Source organism: Phragmites australis, chromosome 16 (assembly GCF_958298935.1).
Source record: "Phragmites australis chromosome 16, lpPhrAust1.1, whole genome shotgun sequence".
Taxonomy (NCBI): Eukaryota; Viridiplantae; Streptophyta; class Magnoliopsida; order Poales; family Poaceae; genus Phragmites; species Phragmites australis.
This window is the reverse complement of record NC_084936.1, coordinates 17,682,416-17,705,837: the sequence shown is the minus strand read 5'-3', so window position 1 is coordinate 17,705,837 and position 23,422 is coordinate 17,682,416. Positions and strand designations below refer to the sequence as shown.

Genomic DNA, 23,422 nt, shown 5'->3' with positions numbered 1-23,422 from the left:
TCATATAAAATTTGTCTCTATCCAACTTCGTATGAAAAAATTAAGAATTTCTAAAGATGAGACATCTAACATTATCACTGTTAATTAAAAAAACCAGTCAAAGATACTCCCTCCACTATTGTTGCTGGTCCATAATTACCGGTAGTAATAGAATTAGTGTCGATTCTTGACATAAACCGACAATGATAATTATTTTTATTATCAATTTATTTTTAATAAATTTTTAGTGTCAGTTCTCGATAAAAACTAACAGTAATATATTGTAACGGCTGGTTATATCTGAACTATAGTCATATGAAAAAAGAAGAGTGTTTATGCGATAGTGTACTGCACCTAGCAAAATGCAGACTAAATCATCACGTGGCATGCATTCAAGAATGGGAGTTGCTCGGGTGTGGACCGGTGGGGGATATGAAAAACTATTCATTTTTGTCTAATAGAGAATGACGAGTACATACCAATAATGATTTTCAGTGGCACTCTGACCTCATTCCTTAGAATCCATGAAATCACATATGGGTTGGATTGTACATTTTAAGTGTATGTAGCCAGGTTGAATCGTGGAAATCGGTTCCAAAAATTGGGCCGTTCGTTTTTCTTTAACTTTTAGGACTAAATCGAATCTAGAATCTTTACTACTTAAAAAACACACAGTGATTCTCACATCAGACGGGACGTTTCTGCCTCCACATCCTGCAAATTTCTTCTAAACTTCATAAAAATTACTTATATTATACCATTTAATAAATACTCAATTTTCTTACACCATCTTAAACCATATTCTCTTTATTTCGTTCCCTTCTCGAATCTCTTATCCGTTCATATTCTCTTTATTTTCTCTCATCTCCAACAATTTTCTTTTGAGAAAAATTATGAAAGGAAAAGAGAGAAAATCCTATCTTGAAAGAAATAATTTAAAAAAAAAATTCCTTCGTGATAAAAATCGTAAAAAAAATCGTTGAAATAGATTGACCTTCTTTTATCTCTTCACCCGTTCAGCCTCTTCTCAACCCTGTCGTCGCCCTTCTCTCCACCCAACCTACGATTCTAGAGTTAAGGACACCGGTGTTCCCGCTCCTCGCGTTCCTCCAGTCTCACGTGTTCCTCCTGCCTGCCGCCCCCACCACGCGCCTGCCCCTAAAACCCTACGCGCAACTGCCGTCAGCAATGGCTGGCCTCCTGCGGCTCGCCGGCGCCACCCAATCCCTTTCCCTCTCCCGCCGCGCGCTCGCCCCGCACCCCACCCCGGCCCCGCCGCACCGGAGGTTCGCGGCCTCGGCGGCTGCCGTGGTGGAGGACTACTGGACCGAGTGGGAGGAGGAAGAGGAGGACGCGCGTCGCCGCGTATCCGCGCCGGCCACGGAATCGGACCCCGCCGGCGAGGGGCCCAGGGGCGTGCAGTGGGTGGTGATGGGTCGCCCGGGACCGCAGAAGCATGCCCACGCCGCGCACCTCACGGAGGTGCTCGACGTGCCGTACAATGTTATGATCCAAGCCATCATCGACGTCTGATCTTGTAACTCAGAAGCAGACATGGTAATCAACGCACACGCATCTGATCTTGACTGCTTGCTACTTGATTCGTTCCCCTCCAAGATTGCATCTTTAACACCTTAGGATGAGCAGAGCTTTAGGTGATTAGATCCCACTCTGATTTCCACTCTTCCTGGTCCAGAATTACATCATCGGCGCCTTCAAGCCGCCGTGCGACATCTTCGTCACCTTCTCCGATGAGAGGAGCCAGAAGCAGGTACCGTCCCTCCGCTTTCTTGAATCTTGATAGTGCATAGCATTGTCTGAGTGGCTGCTGGGTTGATTGACCGATTCTATGATGTTGTAATTCTTTTAGGTGCTAGTAAAGAAGGACAACGGGTAGACGGCCATGGTGCCGGCCTTCCAGAGCCTGGAGAACATAGCCGGAGAGGTAGTGCCAGTGGCTGTATTTCTTGCTATGTGCTTGTTCTAGCATGTGAGGTCAAGTGTGGGATTAAGTTGTTATGGAATTGGTGTTCAGGTGTCTATCGTGCTGGTTCCTGGTAAAAGGCTCGAGCACACGGGTGTAAAGATCGAGCTGCTGGGTCAGATAGGTAAAATTTTTGCTAGACCAAATGACAAATGAGGTGCTCGACGTGCCATACAATGTCGATGATGGCTAGTTTTAGATGACTCAACAATATTATCGTGTGCAAATTTTCGGCTATCGTTGCAATGCACAGGCATTCAACTATCATATTAGAAGCAAACTCCATTTAATGCTGCTCTACATCTCAAACTTTTTGAGGGCAATGATTTACTTGCTAATTTAAAGGCTAAACAGTGAGTTAGTTTAATTGAATGCAGTACATTTGATGTTTGTCCTTCAACTACCTGTTAAGTGAAAACAAAAATTTCACTTTCATTGCTTCTCTAGATTAATGGTATAGTCTCTAGATTAATGGTATAGAATCTTCGCTTGTTTTCTGCATTTGTCGGTTTAATTGCACATTCTTTGAAGGTAAATTTTTAAATATGTCAGTAATACATTAAAATTTCGGTCCCTACGCAAATGTTTCAAACTGTGTTCATCATTCTCAAAATATGAGTGTACGATACCATTTTGGTGTATATTTACACCCATGTACGTATTCATATACATATAAAAAAAAGAAAAAAAAGGAGGCGGGCCTTTTCTTGAGGCCGGCCCGAGCCGGCTCAGCCTTTTCCTGCCGCGCGGCCCGGTCAGGCCGGCCCAGCCCACCCGCTGCTCTCCTTATCCACTCGGGCGAGCTGAGGGAGGGAGCCACTCCCTTGCATCCGCCGCCACCTCCCTCGCAAGCGCCGCCGCCTCCTCTCGCGCCGCGCTCCCGAGCAGCGCCGCCACGCATGCGCCTGGCCGCGCCGACCCAGCCGCAACCTGCCCCCCCCTCTCCTTATCCTCGCCCCGTACCGAGCTGTTGCGCCGCATCGCCTCACCCCCTGGTCTACGGGCCGCGCCGCTCGTGTCGCCCGAGCTGTGCCGGCGCCCTCTCTCCCCTTCCCCTTTATCTCCAACAAACCGAATCCTCTCTATCTCTATCTCTTCCCCCGATTTCAAATCGGTTTGGGGATTGCTTCGGATGAGCTCGGCCGCCGCGATTTCCGCGAGTTTGGGTCGGCTACATGCTCTTCTCTCCTCCCGTGGGAACCTCGGGCCACCTCTATAAAAGGTGCAGGGAGGGGGTGCCCGGGGGGGAGTTCTTTTTTTTCGGAGGAGCACGCGGGAGCCCTGCTACTCTGCGCCGCCACCTCGCCGCTACCTCGCGTTGTCGCCTTCGTGCCCTGCCGAAGCCCTGAAGGGTGCCGCCCCTGCTGCTTCCCCGTCTCTGATCAGAGTGCGCTGTTGATCCGTCCCCATCGCCACCATGACGCTGACCCAAGGTGAGCCCTGGCCGTGACTTTTCTCTGTGATGCACGGCCTTGCCGTCGTAGCCGGTGCTCCGGCTGTGCCGTTGCTCTTCCCCCCTTCTGCTCTGTGATAGCCCGGCCTTCGTGCCGTCGTGCTTATGCCCGTTGGCCGGTGATGTTAAAATAAGGCCCGGCTGTCGCATTCTCTCTGTCTGTGATGTGTCATGCCGCTGATGCGTCCTCTTTGCGATTGACCGGTCGTCGTGCCGTGCATATGCTACTGTCTTGCTCACGCTTGTCCCCGGCCTTCGCGTCGGCGTGCTCTTGCTCTGTGTACTTGCCGTTGTGCCTGCTGAGGCCCGACTGTTGCTCATCCTGTTGATGTGTGCTGATGCCGCACCATGCTCTATTCGACCCCTGGCCATGGCCATGTCGGCGAGCCTCTGACAGTGCTGGTGTCGTGCCGTGGATCTCGTGATGTTGCTAGCCCGGCCATGGTGTTGTCTCTCTGTTTATGCGTGCCATTGCGCCGCCCATCTGTCTAGCCGTGCCATTCATGCGCAAGCATATGCCGCCCTTCCCATGGCCGGTGATGATAAAACTGAGGCCCCGGTCAGCGTCATCAATATGTTGTTGCCGTGTAATTTTTCTGTTGATGCAGTCACGTGCCGCGGATGCTAGAGCTCCAGTGGCGTGCCCTTGCAGCCTGTGCTCCGATCATTGCCGTTGAAGTCTCCGCGCTCCGGCATGTCGTTGTAGCCTGTGCGCTGGACGCCCTGTTGAAGCTAGGCATCCTGGCCGTCATGCTGTTGTTGACCTCGGTTGCGCGTGCATGCTTTTGGGCTATGCTGCTGCTGAGGCTTGCTCTTGCTTGCCCAGTGCTCTTGTGGCTTTGATGTTTGGCCGGTGAGGCTGCTGGTTGCTTGCTGGCCCTCTTTGTTGTTACTGAATGCCTATTGCCAGATGGAGCATTATGTTACTTGCTGCCTATTGGGGATCATGTGTTCGATGTTGGGCTCCCTTGAGGATTGTCCCTATTGTTGATTATGCATTCTTATGGATTATTCTTGGCTATTGGGCTACTGATGGCTATGTTGATATCTTGATACTGATGTGGGGATGCTGTCTTGTTCTCATGAGCTAATGAGGTTACCTCTTGCTACCTATCAGAGATGAGCTAACGATGATGTCCGCTGTTGCCTATCAAAGATGTGGTTTATTTTACTATGAGCCTTCATACTATCTTATCGCAGAAAATATATGTGCCATTGCGGTAGGAGCCTGCGTGGCCCAAATAGTGATCACCCTCGCCTTTGTGGCGTTCGCCTTTGTGGTGTGTTGCCTTCGGAGACGGCCGATGAGGACAAGTCCGAGGCCCAAAGAGGAGTTAGTGAGTCAAGCACGGCGTCGGAGCTCCCGGTTGTGGCCATGCTGCTGCTTTCGGTCGAAGCTACGTGTCGTGCCGCGCTCCTAGCCCATCTCTTCATAAAAAACACAATTCTGAGGACTATGTGGTCGATGATGACCCGGGATACATAAACAGTCCAAAAAGTTCATGCTAGACTGTGATCCCGTTCTTTACTGCTTTTATTTCTAACGCTCACTTTGCTTGGTCTTTGTTGCGTGTGACTACAGCCTTGCAGACTCGGAGACGACCTCGGTATGACGACCGCCAGCGCACTTAATCGGAGGTAGCCCGAAGACAGGCGTAATTAACCGGAGAGCCCCACGAGGCCACGGGAACCAAGACAAAGCAATCGCCAAATCATGAAGATAGTCAGATAGCGTGTGCGTTTGAGGAGTAAAACAAGTGTAATCGAAAGATGTACTTTATGAATTCAATATGAATGAATAAAGTTACAATTCCATTACATTGTATCCTGTCTCTTGTATACTCTGTATACTGGCACGCCCGCAATATTACATACATAATTTCAAATACAAATTCAAACGCTTGACGTTTCGAATCCGCGAAACAATGAGCACTGGTGCTCTGAGCTCGACTGCCTCTTCTAACCTGTGTTACATGGACACGGGTGCGGGTGTCGGAGTCCGACTCGTGTCGGGGTGTCCGATTCGGTAAAAAAATTTGAGACACGCCAAATACCACTTGGAATCCGACACGGATTCGCGAGTATCCGACTCGGCAAAAAATTTTGGACACGGGTGTCCGAGTAACACAGCTTCTAACACTACAGGCAACAAGATTATTGATATGAAGTCAGGTTTGCATTTCATATATGTTCCGGTGTTCCCTATGTGTGCTCCCATTGCTTTTTTGTGCTATCACTGGACTATGGCTTGCTTTCAGGACAAAGATCTAAGGACTGATGACAACTTTTCGAGTGAGAGAATAGCTGCAGGCTTACTGTCGATGAGCCCTTCTGATGAATCTTTCAAGCTTGGTGGTGATTATATGGGCAGAATTATCCAACATGATGGTCAAACGTTCCCTGCAAAATGTTGTACGTTGGTATGGATTCAGAACATCATTGCAGCCTGCAGAAGCAGGAAGGAGGTAACTGCTCCACAAATTTTGCTATGCAAATTTTCTTTCAAATGCACCTGAGAACTTATATTTCATTGATATAGAAGGGTGCAGATGAGGCATCTGGCCTTCAATAAAGCCTATGAAGCTTTCATATATTTTCTGAGCTTTGTAGGTTGGATTGAGTAGGTGGGTGTAAGGTATATCATTATCGCACTTGGACTACAGAGACCCTGCTATTTCAGATTGCTGTGATTTTTTTACTATTCCTTTCAATTCAACACTCTCATGTTGGATTGTATAGGACTGAGTTAGCTATATTTGAAGTTTTTCCGCTCGCGACAGATTGAATCCTTCTCCAAATAAAATCAAAATTCAATTATACTCTTGGTCCACATATAGCTTATTGCTTATTTAAGTGTCCAGCAATGCCAACAAATCTCAGCTCTACTCCGGCGACCATCCAAGCTCGTGCGGCCTCGCAAGGACTCACGCGATTTCCATCATCCGATCGTCTATCAATGGCCACGATTAGATCTCCTGTAACGGTTCGCTCTGCTCAATCAATAATATTATTATGTGTAAATTTTCCACTCTCATTAAACCCATGGATATTCAACTAGTGACAACAAAGCCGTCGGTCTCTCGAGCAATATTGCAGATATCCTTAGGTGTATAGGAAGCTGCCACTTGATACTGCTTCTCGATTGTGCGAACGCAAGAGGCTACATTGATGCCCATGACTATAGCAAACCTTAAACCTATTGTTAAACAAGTACAAACACTACCTAATCTATATAACATTCTCCCAAGTCGTGTTGTACATGGCCAGACTTGTCCAAGCATGCTTAACGGCCACACAAGCATTGCATTAGGGGAAAGCGTCAAGACAAGGATGGTGAGATGTGACAGTCTGCCCGCTCCCAAATCCAGCTAAAGCCTCGCACCACATGTGAGCAGTTCAATGCTTCCAAAACCTCGAGTCCTTGGTCACTTCTTGTAATGTTTCTTGAAAAAAATGGAAATATTCCTCGGGATATTCTACGTCCAATGCCTGTGCGTGCATGCATGTCAAATGGGGACTGAACAATTCAGGGATGTCAGTTCCAGGGAGAAAAAAAAAAGAAAAGAAAAGAAATAAGAGGGATGCCACCATTCTTCATTGGGGACTAAAGGTTCAATCATTCATCACTGGGTCCATTATCCCCCACCATGTGAATAGAAGCAATAAACGTTTCGTGTCTGCAAATTACACGTAAGAAAAGAGTGATAGGAAGGAGACATGGCCGTAAGGCCGCACGGCTCATCGTCTTGTTTTCATAGGAGAAAAGATGGGACGCTTGTTTGGCCACAGGGAAGGTTTTAGCGAGCATGATTGGAGCTATTGTAACCTTTTTTTTTTTCCTTATTTGAGAGCATTTTTCTGTTGGAGTGAATTCGCAATCGCATTGGCCGTAACATTTTCTTTTCATGCCTCTCTTGATTTCTTTCTTTACCATACTTGAGGTAAGTAGTTCGGCTCTTTTACGTTAACATTTATGAACAAATATTGTTTGAGCATTGTATCTCTAAGTAAAATCCATGCATCTCCCTAGTGGCGGAGCCAGCCATCTATGGGAGCCTAGGCATGGCCAAATGTCAGTGAGTATTTGGCTGAGAAAAGTTGAATCTGGATAATTGCCCAAGATCACCAGGCGGTAGCTCTACCACTTCATCTCTCTTTGACGTCCTCCTCTTCTTTTCTTCCCTCATGACCGACGCCTTCACAGAACATCTTGCACAGTTAACCCTCTCTCACCTTAACGACCCTCTTTACCATTGGTATCCGCCATTCACCACCTGAGGTCAGTGCCGCCACCGTTGTTCGTCCTGATCTCATCTCTAAGGCTAACTGCAACAGTATTATTTATAGTAGCTGACAGTGGATCCGGGAAAAGCACTGTAGCAATATTGTAGCAGTACTGTTCATATAAACTGACAGCGGGACTGAAAGGAGAAAAAGAATAGTAGAAAGTAGGAAATAGGTAGTTACTGGAAATAAAAAAATAGGAGATATTATAATAGTAATAGAAGATGTTATAATAATATTTTAAAAATAAAAATTTAAAATAACTGTTGAAGGTGACGAAAGCAATAACCATATCTCCAACTCCAAGCAACTGCAGAAAACGGCCAGGTGTCCCGCGGGTGCTGCCCGGCCACGAACCCACCACGACCGACAGGTCCACTGGCCGCAGCCGCTGCCGCGCGGGCCCCACCTCCGTGCCGTCCAGCTGCCTGCACGCAATCCCACGCCTCATAACTAGCTCGCTCCCACGCGTCGTCACCTTCCCCTTGGCTCCCACTCCCACCATTCCGAAGCTTCCACGCCTCGCCTCTCCACGCTCCCGACCAGATCCGCGCGGTGCGAGGAGGGTTGACTTCCTCCAGGCCCGCGCGCTCTGGTCGAGCAGGAGGGGAGGTGGGTAGCGGGGAGAGGTAGCTTCGGCAGAGAGGGAGGGAGACGCTAGCTGCGATGGCGGTGGAGAAGACGGTGCCGGGGGCGGGGGCGGGGGCGGCGGGGAGGACGGTGCTGGTGACGGGCGGTGCGGGGTACATCGGCAGCCACGCCGTGCTGCAGCTCCTGCTTGCGGGCTTCCGCGCCGTCGTCGTCGACAACCTCAACAACTCATCCGAGCTCGCCGTCCGCCGCGTCGCCACGCTCGCCGGAGACCACTCCCGCAACCTCTCCTTCCACAAGGTGAGGACACACTCCAACCGCTGTTCTTCCCGTGGATCTCTCCCTTCCCGCGCAATGCGGCGCTCCTGACGCGCCTAGATCTCCGGGGGTTGTCGCGGAGTGCTACAGTTTTCGAAGAGGGGAAGATTTCCACCTTTTTTTTTGTACATTATAAGATTGTTTCTCCCTAACTATGGGTGGTTTTATTAGGGGAGTTTACATTTTGGATAGAAAATGTGCTGCATTCTGAGGTAACAAAAAAGGGGGTTGTTTTGGATTGCTGATGTTCATTTGGTGAATTGTTGGTTGATGGTGAGGTTATTTCCCACTTCTTTACTGGAAGTTGGGAGCAATCCTTACATTTTACTTTGTCTTACAGGTTGCCAATTATTGATGCTGATTGTTGGGAATTTAACGGAAAATTAATACTTGGTGATGTGAAAGTGAACAATGGACGGAAAGGATTTTCATGACATGGAGTTGTCCTGCTTGTTCCTATTGCGTAATTTTGGTTCGCCAAAATTAGGAGATTTCTGTTCACAGGCATTTTAGCTGTAATTGACCAGTCGAAAGTGATTGTGTGCTGTGTTACTTTAACCCATAGGATCCCGGGATTGGCAGTGCTATTTGAGGAGTTTTAGCTCCAGCTGTCAAAGTTTGCAGTTAAATGCAGAGGTTGGTTGAGGAATAAGGATTGAGGTTGCAAATGTCCAGTTGGGAGCATTGCATGTTAGCTTTTAATTCTTTGGCCAATTCATTCAATTGCTCCTTGTCTGCATTGTTAGGTTTGTACAATTTGCATTAGTTTGAGGGTGGGTTATGGTTGATTTTCTGTCTACGATGGGAGTGGTTGGCTAATTTAAACAAGAGGACAGGCGGACAGCTAGTCATCTACTACCTGTTTTTTTTTTCTTAAAAGAAAAAAGACTATGCTGCTTACCATTCTGAAAGCCATCCTGAACTTATTCTTTCCAGTTGTCTCCTATATCGAAGCAAATCCACTTGAGGTAAATGGTGTAAGATTGGTTACAAAATCACATAATACATTTTTACCAATTCACTTTTAAGAAAATATTTGACTTGACTTCTGCAATGAGTGACAATATATAATTGTGTTTCTATATATTACTATTCACTTACAGCTGGTTGTAGACTAGGCTTTGCCCAGCTATTATTAGAAAGCTAAAGAAGTAGAAGAGGAAGGTGGTTGGGGCCATGAGCACAGCAATTTAGACCTAAACAACTAAATATTTTTTTCTCGAACCAGCATGAGAACTGCCCGTCATTATATTAAGAAAGGAATGAGGGGCCGAACTGGAAAATCCCACAGAACAAAGAACAAACCCACAGACTAAAGGAAAAAAGAAAGAGAAACAACACACACACACTACAAAACTATGCACTCATCACCAGCGCGCCTGTAGCAGTACGAGGGGCGACCATATCCTACTGTGCCTATTGCCATAGCAGGCTCAGATACCGAGCGCCCGCTGCACACCACAGCACGGCCTCTTCTCTGATGGCCCTAAGGAGACCCTGCGCGCTTGAGGTCTCGCCCTCAAACACAAGCATTACGATGCTCCCAAATGAACCAAGCTACCAGGATCACCAAGGAGTTGAACACCTTGCGTTGATTCTTGTCGAGTTGCTGTGCAGCAAGACACCACTAGTCTTGGAAGGAGGCCATGCTCATGCTCGTCGGCACCACATGGTGTAGACCAACCTCCTGCAGAGATCCACCCAAACTTGCCTGGTGAAGACGCATCAACCAGAAGGTGTGTAATGGTTTCCAGTTCCTGATCGCAGAGAGGACACGATTCAGGATGAGGCAACTGGCGTCGAGCTAGGTGATCGGCTCTCCAACAACGATTGTGGCAAGCCAACCATATGAAGTACTTCGCTCTAGGAGGCACCCAAGATTTCCACAACAACTAAAAATTGAGATCCAAGTGAGATTTGTTTGATTCTTGTTTCTTTTTAATGTGTTCTGAGATATGTGGAGGATTTGGTTGGGTTAAGCATGCTTTAAACTGTCTCATAAGATATCAAGATCTGGACTAGGGAATACAAGACCATTGCTTCAGTAGCCAACCTGAAGAAAAATCTATGAATTCTAAGTGTAAAATCAGTTCCAATTTATTAATGATTAGGACCAAATCTCTACTAATCATATTAACTAGCTGTCCAGCTGATGACCTCATTGGGTCTAACAGTTATACTGGTTCTGGTGACTTAGTCAGGACCTCCTTGGTCCCTTATACGCAAGCTTGTCGTTCTATAGTTTGACTTCAATATGTAGTCACATATTAGTGATATATCTAATCAAGTGCAAATAAGACTATGCTTTTGGGGATTGTGGGACAAATCAAATGGAGGTCATGCCGATAAGATAATAATGTATTGTCTCTGATAGAATTATAGAAGTATTACTTGATAATGATAGGAAAATTCTTGACGACTGTTATAACATATATTGTCCTTGATAAACTTTTTATGGGCTTCGATAAGATCAGGTTCTAAAAATCTGAATGAGGAACAAGAGTAATGTGAACTCAATTACTCACACTAAGTGTCATTAGTAGAGATTTGCTCCTAATTACTTTTGATTCATAAACTTGTCATGTCTGATACCTTGTTGTTCCACCCCCCCTGCCCCATCAATTGTTTGTATTGGATTCGATGTGATAATTGGAACCTTGTTGTATTTGGTTCATAGCTGCATCTGTTCACCAGTTTATGCTTGAAGTTTTCTATTTTAATCTGATGTTCCATCTTTGATAATTTCTGTTACTATGGTCTGAATGTGTGCATTTGTATGGTGCATTTTTACATTTAATAAAATAGGTTTTGCAGCCCTGCAAAATCTTCATTTATACTGGAACTTGGATTGCTCAGAGAATGAGCAACATATTTTAGCTCACGTCCCGAGCAATGTTAACGGTTTGCTTGGGGAAGTTCTCCATATACTTCGACGTATTTAGCTGATAAATATGTTAATAAAATAGATTTTAGGATTGCTAGAGTATTTAGCTGCTTTGGTGATATTGAAATTCATGCAGGCAGAGCCTACCCTTCTCTGATCTAGTTTCCTTGTTGCTATAAGATGGCATATGATTTTTAACCGTCAATTTTATTTCTCATCGTATGGGCTAAAAATAGTTACATTATATTTTTGCACCTTTCTTAATGTTAATCCTAAGACTGTCAATAAAAGTTCACGGACATGAATGCGACATTCCAACATTAATACCTTTTCTGATTCTGTAGGTTGATCTCCGTGACAAGGGAGCACTGGAAATGGTTTTTGCTTCAACAAGGTAAACTTACCACTTGTTTAGTTGTAGTATCTCTATTTCATTTGAAAGCTTTTATGTATTTCTTACAAATTCATATCCAGCAACATTACTTGTTCTTTATTGTTAGACAATTTGCTCCTCAGATTTGATGCTGTTGTCCACTTTGCTGGACTTAAAGCTGTGGGTGAAAGTGTGCAGAAGCCATTGCTTTATTATGACAACAACGTCGTTGGCACGATAAATCTTCTAGAAGTGATGTCTGCTCATGGTTGCAAGAAGGTATTTATCTTTATCCACATTATACTCCAATGGAGCCATCTTTGTCAAATTGTTTCCTTTATCTGAATTTATCTGCCCTTATATGCTAGGTTATTGCTTTGATGTAACAGTAGTTATTACTTATTAGGTCATTTTATTGATATTTTTCAGATTCTGAGTAATTTTGACATACTTTGGTTGGATGACCATTGTTTGAATTATTACGTTAGATTCCATTGATTCTTTCAAAAGTCAGATCTGATGATACCTTGTGGATGTTTTCAATTTGCTTATTCATCTTAGTATCTCATGTATTACAGAGGTGTGATCTGTGCTATGAGGCCAAAGTGCAGTTACTCTGAATGCATGGTAGCCAGTCTGGGCATTTCTTTGCATTCATGAGGCATAAGTTTTTTTCAATGAGCATAGACAGGATATTATTTTGTTATTTCTCATTGTGCAATAAAATATATTAGCTTCTGTTGCTGCACTAGTTCACTTACATCTTATTCTAATCTACTCTGTGAATTGATCATTTGATGTGAATGTTATCCATTAATAATCAACCCTACTTGCTCCGTCCGATCTGCTGCAGCTTCTATTATTCCATTTTTGAAATGAACTAACTTTTAGTGTATGCATTTTGTGGCCTTAGGGGCAAATGCACCCTATATCTGTAACATTGAGGATGCTTCTAGCCATGCACCACATGTTTTAATCCAATATTCAAATTTCAAATGGTGTGGGTGTGGCATTCATCATCAGCAATGGTCTGAATATGGGGTGCATGTGCCCCATAGGGCACACTTGCTTCCCCTTGTATTAACTGTTGGCACCCACTAGACATCATCAGAACATCAAATCTGTATATTTTCACTTTTGCATGAAGAAAAATGAATTCTTCACATCAGACTCTGACACTGACACTATGTATCTCCTTTCTTTTGTGTTTAAAATGTTTTAGTTGGTGTTCTCATCATCAGCTGCCGTTTATGGATCACCCAAGAACTCACCCTGCACAGAAGAGTTTCCTCTGACTCCAAACAATCCATATGGCAAAACCAAGGTCTGCAGCCTTTATTTTTCTTTCAATGTGTAAACCTGCTAAAGTTTGCGAGCTCTTTAAGTTGGCTGAAATTTTTCTAATGGTTGCAGCTTGTTGTTGAGGATATTTGCCGTGATATCTACTGTGCGGATCCTGAATGGAAGATCATATTACTTAGGTACTTCAATCCGGTTGGTGCTCATCCCAGTGGATACCTTGGTGAAGATCCATGTGGAATTCCCAACAATCTTATGCCCTATGTTCAGCAAGTTGCTGTTGGTAGGAGGCCAGCTCTGACAGTTTTAGGAAATGACTATGCAACAAGAGATGGGACTGGGGTAATTATTTTGCACATGATACATTCAATTACTTGTTGTATGTGTCCCCTTCAATTTTATTAATCCTATGCATTTCGAGATGCATATTCTGATATTACTTTGTTAATATCTGGTTTTAGTTTTAGTTTTGTAAGAGTGTACAGCCTATGAAATTGCCTTTATTTTCATTCAGGGTATATCCTGTGGGAAATGAGGCTTCAAATTTGAATATTAGGCAAAAATGATCAGTTGTATCATCTGCTTGGGTTTTTTCAACTGTAATTTCTAATAAGGCTATAGCCAATTTTTGTCCAAATGTACTAATCTGTAGTAAACGTAGACTAGAACAAATAAAGAGCCACAGGACCTGAGCAAAGTCATGTCTTACTTAGAAACTTGACCGGGTCTATGTTCATACAACTTGCTGTCTGGTGCCTTGATCCGCTTTGGACCTACATTGCTATGAACTTGTCTGAAGATTTCCTGCTTACGTGGACATATTCTTTGATATGTACCATGTTCCAGATCACTTGAATTCTTTACAATACATAACCTGATAACCTACAAGTTTTCTCCTTTGGAATCACCTGTGAATTTTGGAAGATATTCTTACAATCGAATATATTATGCCATATGCTTCTTATTTTAGTCAATCCTAGTTCTCTAGTTTCACATTTGTTTAGAGCTGATGATTTTGGGTGAAGATATTTAGGCATATCATGGTGACAACTGACAACCTTCACATGTACTATGGAATCATCCTACCTGGTTTCGCAGATCCGAGATTACATCCATGTGGTTGACCTTGCTGATGGACATATTGCTGCATTGCAGAAGCTTTTTGAGAACTCTAGCATAGGTTCACACTTGACCTCAAATGGTTATTCTCATCATGAAATGTTGCTACAGTTTTGTTTATTGTATTTTCCTTAAAAGGCTTAAAAGGACAATTTTTATTGTATTCCCTAGGCTTGTCAAACACAAAAACTAGACTTGCACAACTGCACAAGGCACGATGATACATACTGTTTGGATTAATATAGGTTGTTCAAAATGTACATCAGGAATCCCATTTTATGTAATTTGTTCACAGAAAACTAAACTTTTGGAATACATGGATACTGTGCATCTCTTTTCTATTTGCTTCTCGGGGCACGGGGTACTTAAGTCATTTGTTTTTCATATATTTGAATCCTGTTTTTAAGTTTGATTATATTTGCAGGGTGCGAAGCATACAACCTCGGAACTGGAAGAGGTACATCAGTGTTGGAAATCGTTACAGCATTCGAGAAGGCTTCTGGGAAGGTATACCAGATTAGATATATATTCACATGAGAAAATAAATTTTGCTCCTACACAAAAACTGTTAGCAATAAGCCTTGATGTGTGCAGATTTTCAGCTAGCAAATTAGGGAGAATAATAGCCAATTAAAGCAGTAATGGATCTAGTTATTAGCTGATTGACCCAGGGATTTCCAGCTAGCAGATTAGGGAGAATAATAGCCAATTAAAGCAGTAATGGCTGTAGTTATTAGCTGATTGACCCAGTCCATATTGTAGTGGTTAGCAGTGTCTAAATAGAGAAGAAAACAGAAAAAGGCAGTAAGCCATTGCAGCGCAAAAAAAAAGTACTATTGCTAGTGTACGTGTGTCTTGGGTGAGTTCCTGAGCTACCTGTGAGGCTGTAGGCCTTTCAAAAACTTTATTCTCGTTATCCAAACACCTCATTAATGGATGGTGTAGGCTATTGGGCTTAAGCTACATGAGAAGTACGGAAGCAGGTAACCAACTAGAGCAAGAATTCTTTAGTTTGAACTTTCAATATAGCTACATAGAAACAGCCAGTGTCTACATAGAAACCTGTAGCTCTAGGACCATATCTGATACTGATGCCCATGTCCAGTACCTGAAAGGTTCAGTTAATAATATTTTTATAGAAACATTATTATCATTATTTAACCTTTGAATTATGGAAACTCAAAACAATTTTTTCTTTTTAGGTAAAGTTGTGTTCCATTTCTGAGGCAAAATTTGTTTTTATTTTGAGTATAGACTTTGATAAGCACATAAACTTCTACTTTGTTACTATACCTAACAATCTCATATTACCTATTAAGCTATCTAAGGATTTACAGAATCTTTTTTGTATTTTAAGAAAAAATCTAGGCCTTACTGCCTTGATAGGCTTTTATCTATGTTTCGTTCTTTTGCTTTATAGGTACATCTCTTTGTTCCTTTTGTAGAAAATTCCGCTGATTATCGGCCCAAGACGCCCTGGTGATGCAGAGATTCTGTTCTCATCAACTGCTAAAGCAGAGAGGGAGCTTAACTGGAAGTAAGTCATATGACATGATATAATATGTCATCAAAATTCTTGTGTTTTATATGATTGACATTATCTTCCTCCAGAGCAAAATATGGCATCGAAGAAATGTGTCGTGACCAGTGGAACTGGGCTAGCAAGAACCCTTATGGGTATGGATCACCTGACTCCACCAAGCAGAACGGCCACCACACAAATGGATCAGTTGACTCTTTCAAGCAGAACGGCCACTGTGCGTATGGATCAGCTAACTCCACCAAACAGAACGGTCACCATGGGTATGGATCATCTGACTCCAAGCAGAATGGCAACAGCCACCTGCACTAAGCAGAATGTTTGACCTGTGGGCTCCCTGTATATGTGTTGTATCACGAAGCCACCACCGGCCGAGATTTATGTGGATCAATGGGTTGGCAGGTCATAGAGTATAGACATCGATTGAGCTTGCAAGATTTTATCATTGGCAGAAGATTTCCACTTGTGGTCAAACCTATCTCCTACATTGTGTTTATCTTTTTCTTCAAATTTGCTGTAGGAACTTAGCCGTAGTCTATCAGCTGATTTGATTCTTTCACTGCTAATTGAGCTGCAATGTGCTTCATGAAGCTTTGGTCTGTTCCCATATACAGAAGAATGCAGCGATGTAGATTTATTTATTTGTATATGTAATATCTAGCCTCAGCAGATATTTGTATATTCACTACCACACAACTAGCATCAGCAGATGAAAGTTGGGCTTGTGCCTTTTTTGGGACAAGGACGTTCTGTGTTCTCTAATCAGCAATCAAGAATATTGAGAGGCAGATGTTCAAATGTATGTTTGCTTCCTTTCTAGTTTCATCAATCCAAGGGCCAGGCTATCACACTTTGCTTGGTTTTTTTTTCCAGCTGTTTGGTTTGTTGCCATAGTTCTGGCATGCCACAATTTTTCACTTATAGACCCTATATGTCAGACTCATATCTCAGCCAAACCTTGCGTAAGTATTGTGTGGTAGTGAACCAAATATACCTTCAAGTTATTTCTTTGATGGTAAAGATCACCGTAGATGACGGATCACAATTCTGTATTTGATGGGAAAGTTATTTATTTGTGTGGTAGCTGCTACGGATCACCGTTGCCAGCAATACGCAAATGGGGCGCTTGCTTTGCGATCACCGAAAACAGCACCTGCTTTGTCCAGCAGATTGTCTCAAATAAACAGCATCTGTGAACAATTGCAAGGACGAGACACGAGCGCTGAATAGATTCTATTTGGAGCCATCATCGAGTCACTTCGGCAGGACGACAGATGCATCTTTATCCTTTAGCTGCACCCCAAGCAAAGCAAAAGAACTACGCATGCTTTGCTTTAGTAAAAGCACCGACAAAACACGCCAAGGGCAAAGCTAAGAAGAGCTCAGTAGGAAGGCAATGTCAAGGGTAGATTGTTGCAGATTTGCAAGGAGCTAGCATCGTCAGTCAGCTAGTTCTTTCCTTCCACGCACTGTCTATACATCATCGTTTGCGGCAATATTTCTGCTGTAATACCAGCACAGGGATATGTAGTTGCCAAGGGAGGTATGTAGTAACATTCTTCTTCCTCTTATTCATTATTTTTCACTTCTGCTTTTGCCGATGCGCAGTATATGGAGTAGTGTTAGCTGAGTTCCTTTGGTGTTGGTTTTGTTTTTGTTAAAAACAAGACCCATTTTAGGAAGAACTATGTGATTTTTCATTAAGAAAAAATAGGAACTATGTGTAAGATTTTTTCGTGAGTCAGTGCCATGTTTTTCACCAAATAACATCCACGCTAGCATCCTACCTCCAAAACCACTTCATGGGGCTATTTAGATGGTATTACGAAGTTTAGGGGTTTGTTTAGATGATTCTAAATTTCAGGTTAAAGTGGACATATTATCAAAGTTCAATAAATGATTTGAACTTTTTTTTTCTATTTTAAAAGACCCTGACACTCAAGATTTTAAAATTCTTATTGCACATATATCCAAAACGCACGAGACACATGCATATGGTGGTGTATCTCTAGATGTGTAATGTGATAGGAGGCACACTGTGAGGCATGAGTGCGGTGTGCGTTGGTGCACACGCATGTGCTTCTACCTGGTAATAAAGAAAAAAAAAGCCTGTGTGATCAAATAGAGTATATATCATTTATGTTTTTTTTTTTTGCTTATGGTGCGCTGCCTTGTTGGATGTTCGTACAGAGTATCACGGTTGCAGTGGATGGGTGTTATCTCTCCCTGGTGTCATACTACGTTGCGACAAGATGGGCCACATCGACTTTCCGAACATGACAAACGTCCAAGTTAGCACGTTACCTTGGCTAAGTTTTTCATAATTGGATTTGAATGTTACTCTAGAAAAGGTAGCCTTAAATAATTAACATTAATTATTACAGGGCATTCGCGCCAATACTGTTAAAGTGGCAGTAAAAAGTATAATTCATTTTTTAGAGGGTACAAGGGTGCCAAATCAGGTCATCTACTTTGACGGATGGCAAGGAGTTGGTGCATCTGCAGTGCTTAAATCTATAGCAGAACACCCGCCGCCTTCTTTGAGAAACAAATTTGAGAAAATTATCCATATTGATTGCTCGAGGTGGAAAAGTCGGAGAGCACTCCAAAGGACCATTGCACAGGAACTATGTCTTCCTCGACATGTGATGGATATTTTTGATAGACAGGATGAGGATGATGATTTTCGTGGGGTAGATGGAGGCTCTAGGGTCGAGATAAGTGACGTTGCGAGAGAGATCTATGACGCTCTGCAAGGGCAGAGCTGTTTAGTGGTCTTCCACAACGGGAGCAATAGCACAATTGACTTGAGTGATTTTGGCATTTCCCTATTCCCCTCAGATCGATGGTCAAAGGTTCTTCGGAAGGTATTGTGGACCTTCCGCGGAAGGCTTCGTGCTATCCCAGGAATGAAGGAAAAGGCATGGGGAAGACGGTTGATTGCTAAGTCAGTGGAAAATTCACCTATTTATCTTTATTCACGTCATCATCACAAAGATTGGACTGAACAAATATATGAAGAAGCTGCAGATATAGCTCGATACACACATAAGCTTGGTGTCGCCACAGACCTAGAAATAGCTTCAGCATGTTGTAGGTATTTGTTGTCACTGAATTCCAAGGGTGGTGACATCCCAGACTTCAACTGGGCTACTCATGCCTCTAACTATTGGGTTTGCGATGGGATTCTACAAGAACACCAACAAGACAAAGCATGGGAGGTCGCCGCTGCTCTGCATGAAGAGATACGACTAGAGGACTTCTCATTTGATATAATAGGATTCAACAATTTTGCTGATACAGAACGTTGGATCGTAGCCACATACTCTGATAGAGAAGGAACTATACCAACTATAGAGCCAAAGACAACATCATTCTTTTTGGCAGACAAAAGAGGACATGACCATCACCAAGCATCATTACCCAATAACATATTTCAAGGATCCGAGCAACTTCATGTATTGAAACTTTGCCATTGCACCTTCAACTTTTCATCACCTCCTTTCCTTCATTGCCAATATCTAAGATTCCTTGGATTGGATAGCTGCAAGGATCAAACAAAGAAACTAGAAGAAAACAAAGAAGAAGAGGGGGAGGAGGAGAATGCTAGACGAAAAATGGAATTTTTCCCAAATCTATGGGTGCTTGACGTATGTGACACAGATTGGGAATTGGATTTATCCCCATATATAGTAGAGAGGATGGCTATAAACATTAGGGAGATAAATATAAAGAGGGGAAGAATCTGGCGAAACAATCATGCATGGATATGGAGACATCTACAGAACATCCACAAGCTTCGAGTGATTGCGCCTACATGCCCTTGGGAGACAGGCAACATGGATGAATTCAGGGATATGGTGAAACTGGAGCTCCTTGACTTGAAAGGAAATAGCACGATACAAGTTTTGCCAAGCTTATCAGATTCAACTGGACTCAGTACCCTGATTCTAGATGGCTGTGTTGGATTGGAACATGTTGGCCCCGACGCACTCCCTCTGTCACTTGAAACATTTAGCTTCGATGTAGGGGCCCGAAAGGACCATGAGAAGGAAGCTAAAATCTCCCGTATCTCCATGGCTGGTTGTACAAGATTGGTGAACTTCAGATTGCGTGGGTATCTCCCGAACCTTGAGGAGTTGGACCTCTCAAACACATCAGTCAAAGCACTTGACCTGAAAGACAAGGTGGTGCAGGTTCCACGTCTGCAGCGACTCATTTTGTTGGGATGTGAGCGGCTTCGTGCTATACATTGGCCCGAAGAGGAGGGAATTGACACATTGATGGTGCTATGCATTGACACTCGAGGAGGAGGAGGAGAAGTGGTCTGCCAAGAACGAGAAGAATATAGCCGTGCACGTGTTGCTGTTACGGACATGAGGTTCCTTCAGTCGGTGGCAACAAAAACACCTCGTTGGCGATTTTGTTGGAACAGTGATAGAATCCGTAATGTGAATCTTTGTTTGTCTTGTGCTAAGAGTGACGATGGACAAAACAACGACAAGATGAACCGTTATAGCACTAGACAGTTAGTCAGGCCACCTCTGCACAGGTCATTAATCCCCAAGACACTCTGCACCTACAGTGATGTCAACATTGACAAGGCAACTATCGATCATGATGGCAGCAGTGCTCTGCAACCTGAGCCACTGGACGTCCATGTAGAGATTGGTGAAGGAATAAGCAACACTAATGTGGTCACCAAGCAAGGCATCGAGGCTGTACGAAGTTTCATGTCGATGGCCAAGTCATTGCTCGTGCATGACAATTCTTCCATCACCACTGTTATCCCGGAAAGCATGATTGCCACGAGATGGGATCAATTTACCTGGCCTAATCTGAAGTGGTGCCGCGTCGATAGATGCCCCAGAATGGAAACTGTCTTCGTCGCTATCTATGATGTCTTCTACTGGTTTATACAACTGGAGACCTTCTGCGCGGTTGATCTCTTAATGGCCCGTAGTATTTGGAGCAAAGGAAGGACAGTCAGTTCAGGGGACACTTCATCATTTGCAAAACTGCGGGCTATACATCTGCATTCCTGCCCCAGGCTCACATTTGTCCTCCCATTGTCCGGGTTTACCTTGCCCAGCCTGGAGACCCTTCACATCATCTATTGTGGTGATCTCAGTCAGGTCTTCCCCGTGGAGGCACCTTTTCTAAACAAATTATCTACAGACCACCGACGAGGTGTACTGGAATTCCCAAAGCTGAAGCACCTCCACATGCTTGAACTCCCCAAGCTGCAGCACATATGCGAGGCCAAGATGTACGCCCCCAAGCTCGAGACCATCTTGGTGAGGGGCTGCTGGAGCCTCAAGCGCCTCCCGGCCACCGCCGACCGTCCGGACAGCCGCCCCGTCGTGGACTGCGAGAAGGACTGGTGGGAGAAGCTGGAGTGGGACGGGCTGGAGGCTGTCCACCACCCCTCCCTCTTCAGGCCGCGCCACTCAAAGTACTATAAGAAGACCCTGCTCAGGGGCTCAGTTCTCCGGTGAGCCGACCTGACGACCTACTTGCTAGTTGCTAAGTTCTCCAGGTACACATGAATAACTAGTTTCCTATCCCTTGTTTGTTTTTCTCCTTTCATGCTGCAGTATATATGTATCATACGCAGTATCATCTACAGATCATATGGAATAAGTTCTTGTTCATCCCATTGATTAATCATGTGTATTATCACCTCCGTAGGTTCGGTGGTGGATAGACGGCGATGGGCTCGCTGCTGCTTTCGATCTTGCCGCGTGCTTGCGTGGATTTGCCAAGTCGTTGGTGTGTTTTCTGAAGAATAAATTGGTGTTTGATGCTACTTCCATCCACCAAGTTGCATTTGGTGTGCTTGATACTATGTTAATTCGTGTGCATCTCTCATGGGACTGATGTACCATTTGTTTGGTGTTGCCTGTGTGTTTTGTGTGTGTGCCTGAAATAAGAGAGTGTCCCATGTGCCTATGGTGTGCCTAGATATCGTAGTCGCAGGAACCTCATGGTGTGAGAGTGTTTGAGTTGCAGAAGACTGGAGACAATGTTTGTATGTGGTCGATGCAGCATCATGCTAATGCTGCATATATATTTGCAAATGGTTTGGTGTGATTTACATGGAGTATTAATTATTTCCTTCCAATACTATATTTTGCTCCTGTGTGTATGCAACTATTTTGTTCCAATTAATACTACGCTTCACTGGTGTATGCATGTCCTCCATCAGTAGTGGCTTCAAATAGAGAGTGTGTTCATTCCTTCTAAATGTTTTTTTTTGAAAGGACGGCAAGAGCATTGTCGAAATTTTATATAGAAGAAGAGAATTGACCTAGTTTATAAGGAGGTCGTGCTCGAAAACCTCACAACTGCGCAGTTTAAAAGTAAAAACCGGCAAACAATCTCGAGACAACAATTTTCAACATGTATCTTCATTCCTTCTAAATGTGTTTACACAGATTTCAACATGTATGTTCATCCATTCTGCATTTCAAGAATGTTCTTCCATGATACGCATCGGTGGCAGAAACAAGAATGTACGAACAATCATTTTGCACCACAGCTGTGTTGACATTTCTCACACAGAACACACCAGATTTCCAAACTAGTCGATTGCCCCAGAGATATGTGTGTCAATGCGGGCTGTCAGCTGTCCAAGGAAGTATGTCAGATTGCTATTGCAACGCCGTTTACTCAGCCTTACTGCCTTGCCTTGATACGCTTTCATTTATGTTCCCCTGTTCTTGTGCTTCATAAGTCCATCTTTTTGTTCCTTCGTAGAAATTCTTCTGTTAAGGCCCAAGGCGCCCTGACGATGCAGCGATTTTGTCTCCATCGACTGCTAAAGCGGAGAAGGGGCTCAATTGGAAGAAAGTCTTATGAACAAGATATAACATGTCATCAACTAATCATGGCTATGGATCACCTGACTTTTGAAGCAGAATGGCCACTATGCGTATGGATCAGCTAACTCCACCAAACAGAACGGTCACCGTGGGTATTGATCATCCGGCTCCAAGCAGAATGGCAACGGCAATCGACTCCAAGCAGAATGGCAACGGCCACCTGCGCTAAGCAGAATGTTTGCCCTGCAGGCTCCCTGTATATGTGTTGTATCACGAAGCCACCAGCCGAGATTTATGTGGATCAATGGGTTGGTAGGTCATACAGTATATAGACATCGATTGAGCTTTTAGGAAAGATTCTATCGTTGGCAGAAGATTTCCACTTGTGGGTAAACCTATCTCCTACATTGTGTTTGCTACATTCTTCATTCAAATTTGTTGTAGGAATATGTCCGTAGTCTAGCAGCTGATCCGATTCTTTCACTGCTAATTGAAAAATGCAACTGTGTACGATTTATTTATTTATTTATTTTTATCTGTGATATCTATGAAGGTAAAAAGTGAAGTATTGATGCATACTTTTGGACTCCCACATCAGATTGTCGATCACGCGAATGTAAAAAATGCGTGCTTTTGCAAACCTGCAGCAGATAAAAATTGCATGTTTTGCATCCTTTTCCTTTCTTCGGAGTGGACATTCTGTGTTTTCAGTACACAATCCAGAATACTTTGCAGTTGATGCCAATGTGATGTTTGATTTGCTTCCCGTTTTTG

General features: G+C 43.8%; 2 protein-coding genes and 2 long non-coding RNA genes across 5 annotated transcripts; all 4 read left to right on the top strand.

Annotated features, from left to right (window-relative positions):
- Positions 1 to 1,025: 1,025 nt before the first annotated feature.
- On the top strand, positions 1,026 to 2,087 carry LOC133896389 (uncharacterized). The gene is made up of 4 exons (XR_009905747.1): positions 1,026 to 1,536; positions 1,676 to 1,750; positions 1,850 to 1,924; positions 2,015 to 2,087. It is a non-coding gene; the product is annotated as an uncharacterized LOC133896389 (long non-coding RNA).
- A 3,461-nt stretch (positions 2,088 to 5,548) lies between these two features.
- LOC133896390 (uncharacterized) lies at positions 5,549 to 6,233 on the top strand. Its single transcript, XR_009905748.1, has 2 exons — positions 5,549 to 5,588; positions 5,675 to 6,233. It is a non-coding gene; the product is annotated as an uncharacterized LOC133896390 (long non-coding RNA).
- Positions 6,234 to 8,170: 1,937 nt separating this feature from the next.
- Positions 8,171 to 16,622, top strand: LOC133896388 (UDP-glucose 4-epimerase 2). 2 transcript variants are annotated; one of them, XR_009905746.1, is made up of 9 exons: positions 8,171 to 8,591; positions 11,838 to 11,887; positions 12,010 to 12,145; positions 13,089 to 13,190; positions 13,280 to 13,507; positions 14,264 to 14,345; positions 14,709 to 14,791; positions 15,705 to 15,821; positions 15,896 to 16,041. XR_009905746.1 is itself a non-coding variant. In XM_062336982.1 (9 exons), exons 1-9 carry the CDS (start codon positions 8,367 to 8,369, stop codon positions 16,134 to 16,136), a joined length of 1,239 nt encoding a protein of 412 aa, XP_062192966.1. In that variant the 5' UTR covers positions 8,172 to 8,366; the 3' UTR covers positions 16,137 to 16,622. The 2 variants fall into 2 exon arrangements, 1 of the variants encoding a protein (XP_062192966.1); XM_062336982.1 differs by having other exon boundaries at positions 8,172 to 8,591; positions 15,730 to 15,821; positions 15,896 to 16,622.
- Positions 16,623 to 16,746: 124 nt separating this feature from the next.
- On the top strand, positions 16,747 to 21,948 carry LOC133896387 (uncharacterized). The gene is made up of 4 exons (XM_062336981.1): positions 16,747 to 17,367; positions 18,015 to 18,115; positions 18,209 to 21,363; positions 21,516 to 21,948. Exons 2-3 carry the CDS (start codon positions 18,077 to 18,079, stop codon positions 21,320 to 21,322), a joined length of 3,153 nt encoding a protein of 1,050 aa, XP_062192965.1. The 5' UTR covers positions 16,747 to 17,367; positions 18,015 to 18,076; the 3' UTR covers positions 21,323 to 21,363; positions 21,516 to 21,948.
- Positions 21,949 to 23,422: the final 1,474 nt, after the last annotated feature.

Coding starts and splice junctions, on each gene's coding strand:
- LOC133896388 (XM_062336982.1), top strand. CDS start 8,367: ATGGCGGTGGAGAAGACGGTGCCGGGGGCGGGGGCGGGGGCGGCGGGG. Junction 8,592..11,837: donor GCAACCTCTCCTTCCACAAG/GTGAGGACACAC, acceptor CTGATTCTGTAG/GTTGATCTCCGTGACAAGGG. Junction 14,346..14,708: donor TTTTGAGAACTCTAGCATAG/GTTCACACTTGA, acceptor TTATATTTGCAG/GGTGCGAAGCATACAACCTC.
- LOC133896387 (XM_062336981.1), top strand. CDS start 18,077: ATGGGCCACATCGACTTTCCGAACATGACAAACGTCCAA. Junction 18,116..18,208: donor CGAACATGACAAACGTCCAA/GTTAGCACGTTA, acceptor TAATTATTACAG/GGCATTCGCGCCAATACTGT.